This window comes from Lynx canadensis, chromosome B2 (genome assembly GCF_007474595.2).
Source record: "Lynx canadensis isolate LIC74 chromosome B2, mLynCan4.pri.v2, whole genome shotgun sequence".
Lineage (NCBI taxonomy): Eukaryota > Metazoa > Chordata > Mammalia > Carnivora > Felidae > Lynx > Lynx canadensis.
Window position 1 is genome coordinate 123,525,641 of NC_044307.1, and position 20,619 is coordinate 123,546,259.

The 20,619-nt window shown below is 40.8% G+C and overlaps 1 protein-coding gene and 1 non-coding gene across 4 annotated transcripts in view; both read left to right on the forward strand.

Annotated features, from left to right (window-relative positions):
• PDE7B (phosphodiesterase 7B) overlaps positions 1–11,351 on the forward strand; it is a 321,880-nt gene extending 310,529 nt beyond the window's left edge. For all 3 annotated transcript variants that reach the window (XM_030316410.1, XM_030316409.1, XM_030316411.1), the window contains 2 exons: positions 3,287–3,367; positions 7,648–11,351. In XM_030316410.1, coding sequence (XP_030172270.1) covers positions 3,287–3,367; positions 7,648–7,877 — 311 coding nt within the window. In that variant the 3' untranslated portion in view covers positions 7,878–11,351. The remainder of the gene's footprint in view (positions 1–3,286; positions 3,368–7,647) is intronic.
• Positions 11,352–20,218: 8,867 nt separating this feature from the next.
• Positions 20,219–20,328, forward strand: LOC115515064. The gene has a single exon (XR_003969134.1). It is a non-coding gene; the product is annotated as a U6 spliceosomal RNA (small nuclear RNA).
• The last annotated feature ends 291 nt before the right edge of the window (positions 20,329–20,619 follow it).

Below are 20,619 nucleotides of genomic sequence, written 5' to 3' on the forward strand. Positions count from 1 at the left end.
TACGTGGTGAAGTTACTAACTACGTGGATCAAAGGAAGGTAATCCATAAGATCTCACCCAAACCAGGTGTTGTCTAATAATATATGCACGTGCAGCATTGTAAGATGGAACAACCTAGAACATTTATAACTCTAACCACGAAAGGTGAGCTACCATGCACTTTGCTCTGGCATGTCAGGCAGAGAAAGGAATACAGAGAGGGTATGTCGGGTCCTTCTTATTTAATAGCATTATGGTTGAGCAGAAGTTCTGTCTGTTTAGAAAGAGAAAGACCAGACTCTCTGGTCATCCAAACTGCCTATCCTCCATACTGAATTAATTTTTGTAATCCTATAAGCATGATTCACATCATTTTGATTAATCTGATTCTGGCTCTCAGTTTAGGATTTGGGTTTCTACAGATTGCTCATAGTCTTGGCCAAAGTATCTTTAATGGTTCTTGATGTTGAGCAAAGGAAAACCTTTAAAATCACGGTTGAGGAGATAGCAGAAAAGAAGATGAAATCCCATGAATTAGGAAAACAGCATTAAATTCTGAGAGCAGAGATTAGGATTCTATACATCATTTGACCCCCTCCTCTCAATGTTTCAAGGAAGTGGAATCTCTGTCCTTTTGTAGCTATGAATTGATATCGTCTCAATCCACCAAGATTCCCAGAAGTTTGTATTGAATATCTGCTTCCAGCCTTGTGTAAACCTTAGCAAAACTGTTACTTTCCCTCTCTACAAAGCCCCATTGAGGCAGTCACGAAGGACACAAGAATTATAGTTAATGTTTAATAACCTCAAAAAACTAGGAAGTAAATGTCCTTAAAGAGCGAAGTTATGCAATTTCCCCTTTGTATTCTCTACATTGATGAACAAAGAATCTAAAATACACAGTGCTTTATAAGTACATGTTGAATAAGTTAATGAATAAATGATCTAATTGGGTGATCTCTAATGGTGGAGGTCACGGGAGAAGATCTGGTTCTCAGGAAGGCAGAATCTGAACTGGGTACTGAAGGATGCGTAGGGTCCTGTATTTTCCAACAGGGTACTCATGAAGCACTTGTAATTAGAAAAATTTAAATTAATTAAACAATTAAATTCAAATTTTAGTTCTTAGTTTTATTGATCAAATTGCAAAAAAGTAACTGTAGTGGGCAGTGCAGAGAACATTTCTGTCATTACAGAAAGTCCTTTTGGGCACTGCTGGTCTACATAAGGAGGGGTGGAAAGGGACAAAGGCACTGAAAAGGGGACCTGCTTCACAGAACAACTTGGATCCACAGAAAATGAGAATGTGAGGATTTGTGGAGGCCCCTGTACACCAGGGGCCAAAAATGAGTTATTAATGAGTCAGACTGGAGTCAGGCAGAGTATAAGTAGGGAAAAAAGATACTCCAAGAAAGGAATAAACAGGATTTGACGCCTCAATATGGAGAGAGAATGGAAGGGAGAAATCAAAGAAGATTCCTCTAAAATGTCAAGCTTGACTGAAAAATCATAATTAACAGAATTATGGAGGAAAGGAGTAGAACCCATTTTAATATTAGAACTCATTTTAATATTAAATGGCATCCTGCTCTGTCTTCAAAAGACTATTATCATCTCACTTCCCTGAATTCCTCAGGTTAAGCCATGTGATTTCCTCACATCAGTCTTGAGAATAACCAGGCCTCAGGGGACCATGGGAGGCATGGCTACAATCTTAGAACAAGTGACAAATGTGTGGCATCTTTTAAGTTCTAGCTCAACGGTTAAGTGCAGACACATTGGATGCAGACTTCGTAGGTTGAAATCCCCCTTTTACTAGCAATATGACTTGAGTGAAAATACTTCCTTTCATCTCCATTTCCTCATCTGTAAAGTGGGTATTATAATGAAGTTGTAATGAGGATTAAATTAATTAACATATGTAAAATGCTTAGCATAGTGCCTGGCACATAGTAAGCATGATATAAATGTTACATTTATATTGCCTGTGGTTTAGAGGTGTACATTCACAGCTGTGAACTCAGCTAATGTTTCTGAGGACTAGCTTCTCTACTGATTAACCAGACTGTTTTCCCAATGCAAAAATTACCCATAATTTTTCATCCCCTGCAGGACTGATAAGGTATTCTGATAAAGCTTTACATGGTACATTTCTTCTTTGGTCTTCTAGCTGACAAAGGCATTAAAAAGAAATATTTGTCTGATTTTTATACTTTTTTAAAGCTTAGTTCCATTAGGTGAAACTAAGTCAGAATAAAAGATAAGAAACTTTTAAGAAATGAAACAGAGGAACATAGGGGAAGGAAAGGAAAAATAAGATAAGATAAAAGCAGAGAGGGAGACAAACCATAAGAGACTCTTAAATATAGAGAACAAACTGAGGGTTGCTGGAGGGGAGGCGGAGGAGGGGATGGGCTGAATGGGTGATGGGCATTAAGGAGGGCACTTGTTGGGATGAGCACCGGTGTTGTATATAAGTGATGAATAACTAAAATCTACTCCTGGGGTACCTGGGTGGCTCAGTAAGTTAAGCGTTGGACTTCAGTTCAGGTCATGATCTCACATTTCATGAGTTCGAGTCACATCAGACTCTCTGCTGACACCTCAGATCCTGGAGCCTACTTCAGATTCTGTCTCCCACTCTCTCTGCTTCTCCCCCGCTCAACTCTGTCTCTCTCTGTCTCTCTCTCAAAAATAAACATTAAAAATTTTTTTTAAATAACTAAAAATAAAATCGACTCTTGAAACCAACACTACCCTATGAACACTACCCAACATGAATTTAAATTTAAAAAAAAATCTTTATTTCTGATTAACTTTGTAGCTATAGACCAGGATGTTCCTCAAATGAGATTTTCTAGTCCCTCTTCTCTGTCTCCTACCTACTTACTATTCCTGGTTGTTCAGAGGAAATCAGACTAGGGTCAGGCAGAGTGAAAGGCAGGGGCAGCATAAAGTCTTAACGTGTTACTTAAAGCCAGAACTTCCATTTCATGTAGGAAATTGCTCATTACTTGTATCCTTGTTTTTGTATACCTTGGTCAAAGTTTATTCTAGTCCCAGAGCGTACCTGTTTACAAGGAACCTATTGTAAATGGTCATTGACGCTCTGATATTTTAACTTTTCATGGAAACTACGAGAGCAAGGCAGGGCAAGTGGGGGGGGGGGGTGGGGGCGGTTCCTGATGAGAACAAAGCAGTGAATGGTAATTCTCAGAATAACTTCTTTGAACTAGAGGGTTAAAAGTAGCAACTCATTTTTTTTACAAATTCTAGATTACCAATATTTCTTCTTCTTTCTTCTTAGGTGACCTTGAACAGAAATTTGAACTGGAAATCAGTCCACTATGTAATCAACAGAAAGATTCAATTCCTAGTATACAAATTGGTGAGTTGAATTCAGTTTTAATTTTAAACAAATACTTTTGGCATCTCTGCCAAGTCACAAAGAAAAGAAGATCTACCCACAGCTTTTGAAAGATCCAAAGTGGGGGCGCCTGGGTGGCGCAGTCGGTTAAGCGTCCGACTTCAGCCAGGTCACGATCTCGCGGTCCGTGAGTTGGAGCCCCGCGTCAGGCTCTGGGCTGACGGCTCAGAGCCTGGAACCTGTTTCCGATTCTGTGTCTCCCTCTCTCTCTGCCCCTCCCCCGTTCATGCTCTGTCTCTCTCTGTCCCAAAAATAAATAAACGTTGGAAAAAAATAAATAAACGTTGAAAGATCCAAAGTGGAGGTTTAATGAAGAGCCGAATCCAAATAAACACTCTAATCATGACTAATCTACTAGGTAATTCCCAATGGAAAAATTATGAAAAATCGGGTAACGGCTTTGTTATAGACCCTTAACTAGCCTGTATTAACTTTGTAGTTCAAAATCAAATCAAAACCAAATAGCGTAGAAGGAAACTAATAAGCATCATCTATTGGCTGCTGAAGAGCAGGTTAGTTCACACTCTCTCTGGGACTTGAAGAGTAGAAAGTCGGCAGGATCAACCTTTAGGACCCTTCCAGTCTGGCTCACTACCTTCACCCCCTTTGCAATCCCAAGAGCCCATGCTCTGTGAGCTATGCCATCCCTTGTGGCCCCGGGTCCCATGCTTCTTGACTCCCCACTTCCAAAACGTATTTTCACTCTTATTCTCAAGTGTCCATTGCAGTAAACTGTTAAATTGTGATGCTAATGCATCTAAAATAATCATTACTGTAAGTTATGCATCAGGTCGTTACACAAGTCAAACTGTGGAAATTTTAGGCACATAGGAAATATTTTTGATCCAGTAAGGATGTCTATCAGCTCTTAAAGCTCTCCACCAATTCCACCTACATTCAAAGCAAATCTTTTCCTGGAAGTTCCTTCCATTTAAAACCAAACTCAGCACTTTAAATTTTACCCATAAACTACAGCCCTCACATGCACGAGTCCTTGTTTTTCGCCAGTTCCCACAGACCTCAGAGAACTTAATGTATTCACAGTGCTGCAGACCTCTGCAAGGCTTGAGGCTTAAAGCCTCTACTTGGGCGGGAATGGGGCATCAGAAAAAACAAGCTGAAAATTAAGAAAGCCAGAGCAAGTTAGTCAAGTAATGATATGCCTATAATCACTAAGAGTCAAATCTAATCCACGACAGAGCCATAAAGTCATCTTCAGGAAATAGAAACCGAATTAATCTGGATACAAAGATTTGAATGACATATGCAAATATTAAAATAGATATGTTGAAATTTTGGGATTATTGGTGAGCCATTTTTTTTTTATCCAAATTGCCCTTAGTATTGTCATGGTGTTTTTACAATTAAATTGATTCTTCCACCCAAAAAAGGAAAGGGTGGGAGCATTATAAAAAACAAAACCCGGGAAGAATCCAGGGTGATAACATAGCTACAGAGTTGCTGGGGCAGTGGGGGAGGGGATCAGCATCAACAGAAACGCAGCCTTGGTCCCCTTGGATCAGATAGTCTCCTCCGGTTGCTTTAATTATGGAGGTTTTGCAGACGTGATCTGAAAGGAGCAGACCCTGTCCAAAATCCTAACCCCACGGCCTCGTTTGTTAAGCTCTGGCTAGAAAGAAATTTGCCAGGCTCCTGTTAAAGACATTTTGTGAAAAGCATTCACGTTGTTAAGCACACAACCTGGATTTGCAAGACAGACCTGATTTTAGAGACTCTACCCTGTTGTTGTCATGAGAACACACTTATTTTGTCAGATCCTATGTCCTGGTTTTCAGCACAGGAAAATGTGGTTACCATAGATACCTGTTTTTAAAATGGGGTGGGGATTGGCTGAATAGGAAAATCTCCTGGATGCTACATTAGCACACCAGTAATAAAGAGAAAGAGAAGGTAATTATAAAACAACCCTTCCTACGTAAATCTTTCTCTGTCTCCGTTCCACACCTCCCAGCTCTGTAGGGTCAGTGTTGGGAGGTGTGGTGTGAAGGGATAGACGAGGCTAAACTGGAAAAATCCAAATAGACAGAGCCTAATGGGAGCTCTAGGCTTCAGCCCCCCAGACAAGGATTTTGCCAGCAGGTCCTAAGTAATGCAGCTCTTTCCTCTGTCCTGATTCTCCCTGGGACTGAAACTGTCCCCTCCACAGTGAGAATCTCCTGAGTGCCATCTCAGGTTTAGATCTGATTTTCTGTTTAAGTCATTGATATTAACCCAAGAGGAAGTGGGGTTAAAAATCTCTTTCCCTCTCTCCATCAAATTCTGCGTTTTTTAAAAAGAAGATATTAAATCAAATGAATCTCTAATTGGTGAAATCTATAGAAAGAGGAAGAGAAAGAGGCTTGCCTTCAATACCTATTTACTCTGAGGCCATCATTTCTCGCTTCCCCCAATTCCAACCCACCAGGAGGACAAAATCCAGGCAAAGTCAGCCCATCGCTTGCATAGAAGAGAAAGGTTAGCACAATGCGCTGGGAAGGGTAGAACAGGTTCCCAAATCTAATCGTGCAGAAACCATCTTTCATTTGGAAAACTGCCCCCTGGTGTCTATTCAGGCTTCAAAATGGCTCTCCTATCTACTAGGAAAGGTCTTTATATTGGACAAGTAGAAATCCAGAGGTATAATTTCAAAGTAACTTCAGGAAGAAAATGAGTTGATGTTGAAGTACCAGATTTTTAAATGTTAGATTTGTAGCTTTTTTATATTAAGGTAAATTTTATAAATATTTACACTTTAAACTTCAGAATAGCATAATTTTGTGAACTATCTTTAATATCTAATCTCTCTTAAGGTGGAAGATATTAGAAATTAAATATAGAGGTTGTTGGGGTGCCTGGGTGGCTCAGTCGGTTAAGCATCCGACTTCAGCTCAGGTCACGATCTCGCAGTCCGTGAGTTCAAGCCCCACGTCAGGCTCTGGGCTGATGGCTCAGAGCCTGGAGCCTGCTTCCGATTCTGTGTCTCCCTCTCTCTCTGCCCCTCCCCCGTTCATGCTCTGTCTCTCTCTGTCTCAAAAATAAATAAAGGTTAAAAAAAATTTAGAGGTTGTGAAGAAAATGAAGAAAATTCAGGAATAAGAAACAAGAAAATTTAAGAAGGAAATCCTTGCTTGCTGACTCCCTATATACCATATCAAACTACAGAAGTCACTAGCTTAAACTTGGATTATCTAAAATGATCTCATAATATTTAAATCATATTTAAGATGAGATAATGCAGAAGTGTAAAATAATATTTTGCATTTCTGCATCCTTTTTCCGTCTCTATAGCATCCTCAAAGGCCAAGTATCTGCTGTTTGTTCAATAAAAAGATCAAGTCAAGCCTTTATAATTTATGCCCTTGTAAACATTCGGGGTCAGTTGTTGGAAAGTTTGTTATGCTGAAAAGCACTTGCCTTTTCTCCCCACACCTATATTTCAAGAACATACAATAAGACCTAAATATGTCCAAGTTTGTGATGATTCCAATAACTCCAGCCTAAACTGAAAGTTCTTCTCTGCTTTAATAAATCATGTTTAATATGGAAAGCACACTAACATTGAAACATGATTAGAAAGCAACAAGTCTAAACTAATTAAGAGAATAGAGATATCTAATATCAACCAATTTTATCTGGTCATTGAAGTAGGGATTTTATGTGCATATTGAAGATGAATGAACTTCTATTTACCTACATTTAGTGGTTAACATGATTGATAGTAAGACAAAACTATAAATCAATACTCTTGACAAAATATCCTACAGGGTAAACATATGAATCCTTCAGATGGTCTAAATCAATGATGTGGTATCATTTGCCCTTTCCTCCCCTCCCCCACCCTCCCTCCTTAGCTCCAAAACAGACTTTTTCCTACCTTTCTCCTTATATGTCTTTCTCCCTCAGCAAATAATAATAGCCAATATTTATTGAGGATTTACTGTGCACCAGGAACTTTCTAAGCCTCTCACCTGTGTTGTTATTTCATTGTCATAACAGCCCTGTGGGTTTGGCACTCTTCCTAGCTCCTTTTTACAAATGAGGAAACTGAGGCCCGAGAGGTTAAGAAACGAGCCCAAGGTGACATATCTGGTGCTCCTAAACTGAGGATAGGGGCCATCTCATCTTTTTTTGCCTTCACTTCTCTGGGTCACAGACAGAGTGGGGTCCCGATTGGGTCTGGGAGGGAGAAGACGTGGGTTTTACCGCCTTTATGGAGCTGAGCTTGGCCTCGCCTGTTCTAGGTTTCATGACCTACATCGTGGAGCCGCTTTTCCGGGAATGGGCCCGTTTCACTGGAAACAGCACCCTGTCGGAGAACATGCTAAGCCACCTCTCACACAACAAAGCCCAGTGGAAGAGTCTGTTGCCCACGCAGCACAGAAGCAGCAGTGGTGGTGGGGGCAGCCCCGACCATGCAGGCCAAGGGACCGAGAATGAGGAGCAGACTGTGACCAAAGGCAACGCCCCGTAGTCCCAGCCAGCCTGCCCCTGCTCTGCACACGGAGAAGGAGAACCTCCTTGAGCAGAGGCCTCCTGACAGGGTGAAAGCTCTGAGGGGGTTCCTGCCAATAAGCCCAGCCACCTCGTGGCTGCTGTCCTGGGGCTCTTTGGAATGCTACCCTCCTCTATTTTCCTGCCTCCTCTCCTCTTTTCGAGTGTACAGAAGCCATCCGTCATCTCAGCACTAGCTGCCGAAATAAAGCAACTCCATTTAGGAACGTGGGAGCTGATGAGGGGCAGGCCTGCCCCTCCAGGAGAAGACTGGGGAGTCAGAAAGAGGTGCTTCTGCCATGTTCCCCTCGGGCCCTGGGTCCCACTGTGACAGGTGACCGTCGCTAAGGCCAGAGCATTTTAGTGTTAGCCATCTGACTGCTGATCTGCATGACAAAAACACCAGCATCTTTGGAGCTCCAAGGAGATGGGTCTTGAGTGCGAGCGCACAAACCAGAGCGTGAGAGAAAGTACCTTCTATTTTAATAATAATTCTTATGATAAAAATAATAATAAATCTTTTTAACTTTTCTATTTGATGCACTAGACAATGGATCTAAAACTTTGGACTAAAAGATTACTCAGTGTACCCAAACTTGAACAGGGGGTTCCTAGTTTTTTGTTACTGACTTTATGCCACTTTGGGTCAGAGATTCGGCATCTCCTCAATGTAAGAAACCACGTTTCCCATCCCTTCCGAGGGGAAGGTGCTTACAGTTCATTCCTTTGCACCATTAGCCAATCTGTCTTTTATCAATAACTCAGATTCAGTGACACGTTTATATGCACACATGTACATTTTCTGTAAATACCAAGCGCTACTGATTCCCATGCCAAAATACATGAGTATTATGGGATTGCTACCTGTATAAACAATGGCACTGTGAACAGAATACTGTTAGTTTTAATACAAGAGAATGCGTGTGTAAATAGGATATAGAGTTTATTAATATACGATTGTTTGCAGATAAAGGCCTTAACTTTAAACGTCTTTCATCTTCTGAAAGCTGCCCAACGTAAATCCTCACAGATATCCCTCCGAACTGCCTTCCCATGTCCATCTTTCTGCTTTCCGGCTAAGGTCACAAACCAAAACTGAATAAAGTCTTTGAGGAAATATTTTGGAAACTTCACATGCATTCCGCTTGAGACCATAGTGTTTAATCTATGGCACCAGGCACCGTTTCCTCAGATTAATGAGACGTTTCAACAAGCCTGAAGTCACTTTTCAACACAGCGATGTTGCACACTCTGTTCTAACAAGCCAGCTGATTAGCTTGCGTTTGTGTGACTCTTGTCTTGGACCGTGGCGGTGTGTCAACCTTGCAGGAGACATGGCAGGTCTCGCAAACCTTCTATGACCCTGTCACCTAATCATCAGGGAACTTCCTGCTCTCCCACCACACTCTTCTCTGTCATGGCTACAGTACCAAAGCACCTTTGGTTTATGGTTGGCGTGCATTTCTTTGGTGTTAATAGTAACTGGATTTTTCTTTTTCCTTAATTTCATGTGAGCAACTACCTAACTGTTTAGCTGAAGTTAACATTATCTGAGTAAAGAAAACGATTTCGGTTTTCTGACCGAATTTCTCTTTCCGGCAGGTCATTGTGGTTAATTGCAGTTCTAGCGAACGGAGTCACCTTGGCATTTTGTTGGCATTTTTTCTCCAGACACTTGGTCAGAAAACCAGTTTGCTACAGCATCCTCCTCTAGTGGCTAAACTCTGTGCATTCAACCTTTTCCTTAGAAGTTCGAGCATAACTAACGTTAGATGAAAATTGGCATGTCCGTTTCTTCTTACCTTAAATCATGTTGAAGTGGGAGAACAGTATTATGATCATTTCTGCCACTATCAAGCTGTTTGGCAAACTACAAAATGACAGCTCTCATTTCCTACGTGCAACTGTTGTGGGGGGTTTTTTTCCTCCTAACATACCCATGAAATGTTAGAAACTTGACTGGTTTGTAATATGTTTCTGTAGAGAGACTGAAGTGTGCAGAGTTAAGGTTTAAGGGAAATTTTGGAGAGTTGGTTATATTTTCATTAAAGTAGGAGAGATTGTCAGATGGTACTAAAGAAAGTGTGAAAACCTCATGAAATGGGTGGGTGATAAGTTGAAATTGTTGATATGGGTAAGAGAGAAGTTGTGAAATCTTAACACCAACTTTTTTTTTCTTTCCATAATAACTATGAACTGACACATGATTCTTTGTTGCTTTAATCCTCTGAAGCTCTCAGCTTGGTGAGGCCCCAAAAGAGAAAATGTTGAATGTATTCCTGCTTCCAAATCTCTCTTACTTTGGTTTGATGGTGCAGAGAGGGCTTCTGAGTGGTCTGTGTTTAACGTTCAGGAGATCAAGTGAAGGAAAGCAATTGTCGAGGATGATACAGTAAAGAAAGAAGACACTATTTAGCTACTGGGGCCTCTATCTTGGGTTTAGGAAATGGACTTTGTGTAAATTATATTTATATTGTAACTTAAATAAGATTGGAGGCATTTTTAGTACTTCCAGGTTTATAGGACAAAAGTGTCTATGTCACTATTAGGTCTTGAAGAAGAGCTCACAGAGAAAACTACCAAATACCCAACAGTTACGTCTATGAAGCAGCTACTCGTACAATAAAAATTTGAAGTAAAACGAGACATTATGCCTAAACTAGATGCATTTTTGTCCTTCTCTCAACCATCTGGAGTTTTCTTGAGTTCCTCATGTGTTGGCAAAAAAAAAAAAAAAAAAAAAAGAATGTGAAAACTTTTTTCTTGCCTACTAGTGGCTCTCTTTCAATAGGAGGAATTCAATTACTAGTTAAGACACAGCTGTTGGCTCGTCCATGGATTTTAAATTTATATTCTTCTGGTCCACGGACCATCAATAGTTGACTTACCGAGTTTAATTCTGTCATTACATGAGAAGAAAGGAATCAAAGGGCTATTTTTAGTAAGTAAAGTAAAGATCAAATTAAGAAAGAGAGAATATATATCACTGCCAGGCCTGATCGTCAAAGCCTGCTTCTCCTTTAACAGCATTCGTGAATAGGCCGAATCCTGTTCATGAAGCCCTGACCTACCCATAATCTCTCTAGGCTGAGTAAAAATCCTGCTCTGTTTCTACTTGCTTAAGGCTTCCCACAAAGGCATTTGGACTGTGTCCTGCAACACTGTCTTCAGATAGTGCTTCCTACAAAACACAGATTTGTTTTGTAATCTTCTCATGTTAAATCAGATCTGCTCACTGATGTGAATTTGATTATGAGCTTGTGTCTCACTGTATTTCTAATGCTTTGTTCTTTTAAGCAAACACTAAAACTTGTGTTGTTTTGTGTACACATGTGAGATTTGGGGAAAAAAAAAACAAAAAAAAAACCTTGTGAGTTTTGCCCAAAATGTGACCTAAGTATCCATTGGCATGTCTCAATGAATAATTAAAAATAAAGATAATTTCTTAAAAACATCAAGGTATGAAAATATGCTGATTCTCACCAGGTAGCATATTACTAGCCAACCAATCAGATTCAACAGAAAAGGTCCACTGCTCAAGATGGGAAATTTTCGAGGGGAAAAAGACACACAGGTACAGATACGGTCTCCATGTGACTCACTCTATTTGGGGCTGCAGCAGTAGCCATGTCCATGAAAGTATCACTTGGCAGTTAATCCCAAGTTTGGGAAAGAGGGCTCTCTATCACCGGTCAGTTCTACACTTCCCCTGACTCCTGATATTTTTCTGTTTCACATTTGTCAAACTCATATATGAGAATGAGGTAAAGACATAGCAGACTTAATTCAATAATTGTGAAAAATATGGTCTCGCATTTCAGGACCGGGAGCCATCAAGAACAATAGAACAGTTCATGCAGGACGACTGAGTACCCTAAACCCAGCTGGAAATAGAGGAGAAAGGAAAAAAAAAAAAAAAAAAAAAACACCACCCTTATTTCCCAGAAACAACCTTATATCTACATACTGTTCTCAAGTCCCTTTTATTTAAGATTGGATTCAGAATCTCATTAATTCCTTAATGCTTCCCTATGTCTGAATATAAAGCCACTTTTTCACTTGTGGATAGTCTATATCATAAAATCAAAAATCAAAATTGAGACCTCAGTGGTTTTCCAAGTAAAAGTCAGGCGTGATTTTCAAATGTACCCCGGGAACCTCGCTGAAACATTGTGAAATAAGTCAAGCCCGTGTGAGCGATTGAATTTTGATTTGGCAGATATGGATTGAGTACCTACTGTGTGCCAAAAGTTGCACTAGATACTTGGGATAAAAAAAGGCTCCATTTCTGCAAGAGCATTTAGACTGTGACAAAGACTGGATTGCCAGTGAATGCTTCTTAGAGAATCTGTGAGAACATCTGTGGGGATTCAACCACAGCCAAAGCGCTCTCCTGACGCACAGCATAACAGAACACAGATAATCTTTGGACACTGTAGGGGCCAAGGGCAGGCTGCCCCAAAATGTTCCACTTCAACATATTGATCATTTTATTTTATTTTTTTTAGTTCAACTTTATTTGTTTATCTATTTACTTATTTATTTATTTATTTATTTATTTATTTTAATTTACGTCCAGATTAGTTAGCATATAGTGGAACAATGATTTCAGTAGATTCCTTAATGCCCCTTACCCATTTAGCCCATCCCCCCTCCCACACCCCCTCCAGCAACCCTCTGTTTGTTATCCATATTTAAGAGTCTCTTATGTTTTGTCCCCCTCCCTGTTCTTATATTATTTTTGCTTCCCTTCTCTGTGTTCATCTGTTCTGTGTCTTAAAGTCCTCATATGAGTGAAGTCATATGATATTTGTCCCTCCCTAATTTAGCCTAGCATAATGCCCTCCAGTTCCATCCACGTAGTTGCAAATGGCAAGATTTCATTCTTTTTGATTGCCGAGTAATACTCCTTTGTATATAAGTGTATTGATCATTTTAAATAAAAGTCACTCAAGTGACAGCCTATGTAAGAAGGACACTCAGATCCTCCTCTGTCCCCGTGAAAAGCAGGAAATAAATCTCCCATTTGAGAGGTGCCCTCCCCATACCAAGAGATAGAGACATCCTTATCACCAGAGATGGGAAATTTAGAGCCAAGAAGGCTGTATAAACAACCTTTTTTACTCTTTACTAATTTGCCACCTCAGCCCAAATTCTGTTTAGCATCCCTTACTAACTGAAGCTGCCAAAGTTAAGTTTTCTTCATGCCGCCAACTCCTTGCAGATTTATTGTCTCTTTGTCTAGAGAGTATAAAACTGCCTGCCTTGGTCATTTCTTGAGGTCTCCATTTCATTATTGGGCCTCCATGCACATGTAATAAAACTTTAGGCTTTTCTCCTGTTAGTCTGTCTCATGTAAATTTAATTCTTAGTTCAGCCAGAAGAACCTTGGACCGAGGAAAATCTCTTCCTTTCCTTCAAGACGAAAGGGGGTCCCAACCTTGATTCTGTCACTTATTCATTCTGTGACTTCAGGGAGGTTACTGAACCCCTAAAAAACTATTTCCAGACAGTAATACCTTTTATAGTATTGTGGTGGCGATTAGAAGAGGCCGTACCAAAAGCACCAAGCACTGCCTCTGGTACATGGTAGGCTGTCAAGGCATGCAAGTTCTCTCCTCATCAACGACGAGAAGCTTGGCAAATAGCCATTCACACATGGGTAAGAATGTGAAGAATGTATGGGGGGGAAAATACAGTAGAGAAATGCTGGTGATTCCATGTTAGGAACTCAAACTCATGTTTACTTTTTTTATTTTTAAACAGATTGGCTTATTTATTTGCAAGGTTGGGTAAAAAGATCCGTTGCTCAAATGAAAACGCTGGGTCAGCTGCAGACTACCTTTGCTTAGCCTTCTACACCCTAGAGGGGAAGATACTGGATCTTTTGTTTGCTGTTCTGTCAGACGTTTCTGTGGAGGAAGCAGCTCCCAAAACCAAAGTGAGAATCATTTATCTCCCTTGTATCTATGCCACCAAAGTGCTAATTCCGGCTGGTGATGGCTCTGGTCCTCTGTGTCAGGCCCTGAAAGGTTTGCTGGCTCCACAGGCTCCCCTCGAGGGCACACGAGTGGACGCCTCTCGGATGCACACACCTCACATTTCCAGACACATTCTCAGCCATTGCTCGTGGTCTGTCCCGAACAGGACGGAAAACAGAGGCACTTCGCAAGTAACACCCTGGCAGAGAAGGGGAAAGACTCAGTCCTGCCTCCACGAGCATATAATGGACATTTGAGTAATGACTAAACAAGAAGCTTTTAGCTACAAAACAGTCTGCGATGGATTTTTTTTTTCAATTAAGCCAGAGATATTATTAGGAAAAGTCTAAGTTTTAGCTGATATGATTTGAAGATCCATTATTGCCTTCTCTTAGTCATCCAAGCAACAGTGTGTTTTTGATTCAATTGCCTGAAATGTTTTAAATTCTAGTTAATTAAATGCAAGATTTAATCTTCAAGAGTTCCCCCCTCCTTTTTTAAAAAGCAATGTAGCAGAGTTTTAAAAGTGTGGGCTTTGGGGTCAGACAGACCAGAATTCAAATCCCTCGTGATCACTTGCTGCTTAACACCAGGCAGACAATTTAATCTCTCTGAGTCTCCATTGCCTCACATGTGAAATGAGAGTGGCACCTACCTTCTTGTTGGTTGCGATGTCAAAATTAGAAAACATACATAAAATATATAACGTGGTTTCTAATAGAGGGTCTTCAACAAATATAAACTACATCATTTAAAACAGGGGCGCCTGGGTGGCTCTGTTGGTTGAGCGTCCAGCTTCAGCTCAGGTCATGATCTCACTGTTGGTGAGTTCGAGCCCCACGTCAGTCTTTGTGCTGACAGCTCAGAGCCTGGAGCCTGCTTCAGATTCTGTGTCCCCCTCTCTCTCTGCCCCACCCTGGCTTGTGCTCTGTCTCTCTCTGTCTTTCAAAAATGAATAAACATAAAAAAAATTTTTTTAAACAAACCTACAAAGTGAGAGTTGGGATATATCTTTCACTTTCTCTAGGTTGTACAATTTTTGTGCAAAAGAAAACACAAGAAGCATTAATAGACTTTGGGCACAATTATATCTATAGGTGACCAGCTTGACCATAAAATAACCCTTATAAAATGCAGACAAAATATTATAAAAATATTTCTAAAAGAAGACAGTGTTCTTGGGGCACTAAGGATACACTGATAAGACCAGGGAATATAAGGAACTGTCTTTTCTGATTATAAAGTAAATACTCTTCAGCCCAGCCAGAGAGGACTTTTAATCTAAGCTCTTCATAGAACTGATGATACCACAATCCTGGCTAGAGAAAAGGTTTAGTTAGTAGACAAAACGTGATATCTTGTCAAGTTTTCACGAATTCCACTCATACCCTATAAATCCTACCTATAGAAGTTTCCAGCGGTTTGTCCCCGTGCAACTTCCTCAGATCCTTCTGTCTATGGACAGCAGAGGCAGACAAGTCAGTTATGGTCTCTGTAAATAGGTGACCCTAAAATAGATCCTGCTCCTTTAAACTAACATTTTCAAAATTGCTTAAAAATGTGTGTGCCAAAAGTTGTGTAAGCGTTACCTGGAAGAAAAAAAAAGTCTTCACAGCCAAGGAAGTTTGAGGAACAATGGCTTAAACACACAGGTTTCCTTTCTGCATAGTTCTCAGAGCCTCCGATATGCTAATGGACATCTCAACAAGATGATGTGGATGGCGTTGTTGGTTTGGATCTAATATCGGTTTCATATCATGAAGTCTTCCTTGACCACACCAAGCCAGGATGATTCTCCGATTCGTCATTTTACTGCCCTAGTATTGTTATTGACTATTACTTGTTATTAGTGGGGTGTGTGTGTGCGTGTGCGTGTGTGTTATGTTCTGCCCAGCTTGGGATGTAGTATAACATTGTGGTTAGTTTGCCTGAGTTTGCGGATGATTTTACCACTTACTAGACGTCTGACCTTGGGACAAGTTTCCCAACTTGTGGTGCCTTACCTTCTGCAATGATAAAATGATAATTAAAAATGTGACCCATTTCATAGAGTTTTTGGAGATTAAAAAAGGGTTCATGCACGCAAAGCACTCTGGGCACTGCCTGGCTCATAGAAAGCACTCAGTAAGTGTTGGCAGAAACCAACAATCTCCCTTGCCCCTGCGTCACCCTCTCAAATCAGATTTGTAAGTTCCTTGATAACAGGATAACCATCTTTTTAAGTACATTCTCCTATAATACAGCACAGAAGGTCCTGAATAAATACTTCGTAAATGAAGGAATATATTTCGATTGATAAAGTGAAAATTCTATCAGAATAATAAGCTAACATTTAAACCCAAACAAATGAGTTCCAATTGCAACAATAAATGTCCAAATAATTTGAATGTAAATGTTGTTTTTCAGGTACACAAATTGCTACCTGACAATTTTCTTCTTTCTAAGAACACGGTTTTGGGAAAAAAATAGGTTTTCTTCTCCTAGTTTATGAGTCTACTCTTCTGAGTGGTGGGGACAAAGATCAAGTCCCCAAAGGACGTGAGGTCCAAAGACATCCAGATTTTTCCCACCCAGCTGGAAAGGCAGCCTACAAAAGGACCACTAAATGGCTTCCTTTGCAAGGAAAACAAAAGTCCCCTACTGTATTATTCAATCCAAGAGAGACGAATCCCTATCCTCATCTTTGAAAAGTAACATGAATCTCCTATTTTATCCTTGTTACAAACACTTGAGATCACACATAACCGACCCCTGCACTTCTTCCCAGGAAGCAATTTACATGTGCATTTTTAAAGTTGTCAGCAAAGTAAGCTAATGAACTAAAGTGAAGGGTCAGGGTTTTTAATTATTTACTTTTTCCTACTTCTCCCTGCTACATTTTTGTTTGGACCTAACAGGAGATTCAGACTTCACACATCAATGGATTTTCATCCACAGAGAAAGCTTATAAATGAAAACAAAATACTGATCGTGTCACGTACTAGCATAAGTGAGAAGTATATTCTGTAATTACAGACAGATTTTCAAGGGTTGACCTAAAATGGGGAACAACAAAAAGTTCTGATGGATCTTTCAATAGTTAGGTTGTGTACCATGCTATGAAATATTTCCTCGATGCTTCCACTGACTTTAACTTTTAAATATGTATTCACCATCCCATGAAAAGCTTTTCGAAAGATATCCTTTTGTGATGAAGCTTTCTTTACCTTAAACTCGAATGTGAAGGTTGAGATATTTCTTCACTCTGTTGACCTTTTGTAACCGCAAATTTCCAGTTCTTAAGCATGATTCAGTGAATGTCCGGTCCCACCAACAGCCTACGTAAGCGACAGGCACATCTCCACCACAATAATCATTCAGGTTATCATTGCACAGGTGGTGGACAATGGGGCACGTGGGGCACCAGCACCAGCCTTCAAGCAGCATGAGATGAGAAGAGCCTTCAGTGGGGCGAGGTGATCCGTAGAGCAAGGGCTGTATGCCAGAACCTCATTCTGCTACCAAGTTGAAGCGTACGAGCACCAAGGAAAATTGCCTTGGGAGTGTGGACGAAGGTGGAGAACCCGACTTGAACATCTAACGTGTCTACTGCCTCTTAATAAAGTTACGTTTGGGCTAGCAAACAAACCTAGAGCAAGCAATTACTGAACATGATGGTTTCCTCTCTGTTATATTCAGAGCTAAGTGTTTAAGGAACACTTACATTTCTTTTTATACATTGTTGGTAAAGACTCTGAGCAGATGTCAAGTAAGTCATTACACTGTGTCCATAGAGGTCGCGGCACTTGTAAGAAGTGATCTCTGAGACTTAATCTCATTTCTAAAACAGTAATCATACAGCCTATTTTGCAAATGAGTAGTGAGGATTTGAGCTCGTGTATGTGGAGTGCTTTACACGGTGTCTTGCATACTATTGACACTTAGTAAATAGTAGGCATTATCCACCAGAAGCAGTGGTGGTGCTGTGTTCCATGTGCTGCAAGAGATTATTTGATTCCTCTTCTAACTCAGATGAAACTGTCAATGGATATAGGAAGCAAGGAGGAGACCTGACTAGGGGAGTAAGCTTATATTGATTTTTCTCCAACATGTGAAGAAAATAAGCATTTAAGAAAGAATACTCAAGATGAGACAAAATTACCACTTTCCTTGTGTATGAGTCTCCCAGTGATGCTGTAACAAATTACCGTCAACAGGGTGACTTAAAACTTTATTCTCTCACAGTTCTGGCAGGTAGAAATCTGACACTAAGGTGTCACCGGTGCCACGTTCTCTCTGAAGTCTCCAGGGAAGAGTCCTTCATCATCTCTTCCAGCCTCTGCTGGTTGCCAGACATCTTCCATGCCCCTCGTCTTCTAGCAACGTAATTCCAGTCTCTACCTACAGCTTCACAGGGTGGTCTTCCCTATGTGTCTGTGTGTCTGTCTTCTCATCTTATAGAACCAGTCATGGGATTAGGGTCCACTCTTATCCAGTGTAATTTCATCTTAACTAATTGCATCTACAAAGAACTTATTTCCAAATGAGGTCCCATTTGGAGCTTCTGGCTGGACATGAGGGTTGGGGTGGGAGGGGGATTATTCAGGCCAGTACACCTTGATATTCCTCGCTCATCTACTCCCTCCTTCACCCCCCCCCGCCCCCCTCAACACACACACCCCATATACACAACATGCACATCTTCCAGATTTCTCCTGAATGATGCTATGGGGGTAGCTTCCTTCAGGTTTGAGGTAGGGTTGTTTTTACATATTTGGAGATAAAGTCTGGGGAAGTCTCACAGAAAGGAGGATCGAAGAACATCTTCATTTCTTTCTTCTATTTTCTTTCCTTACTCATTCAGATCTGCCGCAGGGAAAAAGTTTCCGAAATCCTACTGGCATCAGCCATCTGGAAATGACGATGTGAGTCTTGTTCCATATTTCAACTTCTTCTCTCTCATCATCATCAGTGTTTCAGATGTTTCAATCCATTCATTCATTTATTTGACAAACGTACAAGATGCACCGAGTTTGTGTTAGGCACTGGAGAGTCACTGTGCTTACAGTTAAGGTAAACAACTAAAGAGAATTCATAACCAGTGAATCATAACAGGTGAAATAAAAGGAGAAGTAGGAGTACTATGGAAGGTCATAGAAGGGAAGCCTAACACACTGTGGGTCAGGAAGAGAAATTAGGGAAGTTCCCATGGAGGAAGGGATGCCTCAATGGAGATTTAAATGTTGAGTGAGGAGAGGGAAGAGAGAAATGTTCCAGACAGAAGGGACAGTCATTGAAATGTTTCCGGGGGTGAGAAATATCAAGGCGCGTTCGGAAACTGAAAAATTTGGGGGAAAGGAGGTAATCCAAAGGAAATATTTAGATACTTGTGTAGACGATAAGGAGTTAAAAACACACAAAAATGGCAAGTGTGCCAACTCCCAAGGAGATTCGGAGAGCAGGAGGACTTGGAGGCGAGGGTGGACACACAACCGTCGTCATAGGAGCAGGAGGGGAGGAGCACTTGAGGTGCACAGTTGTTTGTGGAGGGAGTGTGGAAACAGGCTCCCTCAGGGCCGTTTTGACCAGGAGATCTTGGCATACAGCCAACTCCACCTCTTCCTCTGGGGCTCCAAGCCCAGCAATCCTACCGCTATCAACTCTGTGTGCAGTCTGGAGGCAGTAATAGGGTCTGCAACTAACACTTTTCAAGCCTCCTTTGTACTGTGTCCCCAGAGGCAGCTTGCTGTTGACAAGGAGGGCCATCAGGCCTGTAAGTTTTCCCGATGAAATGGAGATGCAAGACAAGTTTGGAAAAATAGAAATCTATGCCCAACCAATCAAATGGGCCACCCTTTTTTTTAATGTTTATTTTTTGAGAGAGAGAGAGAGAGAGTGAAAGAGAGACAAAATGTGAGTAGGAGAAGTAGAGGGGTGGGGGGGGGGGGAGAAAGAATCCCAAGCAGGCTCCACAAGGTCAGCCCAGAGCTTGACAGGAGGCTCAAACTCACGAATTATGAGATCATGATCTGACCTGAAATCAAGAGTGGGATGCTCAACTGACTGAGCCACCCAGGGGCCCCAATCAAATGGGCCACTCTTCAATGATGGAGAACACCATGGAGCAGCAAAGAGCAAAAGCATAAGCTGAAAGGTAAATTATTTTTTTTTATAAATACTGTCAGTCACACACTGGAAATGCAGACAATCTTTCTGTAGAGTATAAATCAAGAATATCCATATTTTAATCTAAGTACGGAATCCGTGTCCAGTGCCTGGCCACACTCAGTTCAGGGAGAAAAGAGTGCCCAGAAAACAGCTAGAAAAATGAGCTCCACTCAAGCCCTTCTCCACTGGACCAGCGTTGGCTTGTTCAGTAGCACATATACTAAAATTGGAATGATACAGAGAAGATTAGCATGGCCCCTGCACAAGGAGGACATGCAAATTCGTGAAATGTTCCATATTAAAAAAAATAGCGACCATGAAGAAAAAAGATATCATTTGATAGCATCCCTGCTGCACAATGATTTCCTATTAACATTTAAGAAAGAGACCATTCTTAGAAGTTTAGAATTTGCTAGAAAGTAAAATATCTTTTTGTCCCTAAAAGTGACTTTGCTGTCCAGAAGCCTCCAAGCCTTCCTGGAATTTTTATTTAGAATTCCAAAGAGTTCCATAAAGACTTTCAAATGCAACCACATCTTCTACTAACTTTATATGTGGGGGGCTTCTCCCTCCCAGAATCATAGGGTATATAAT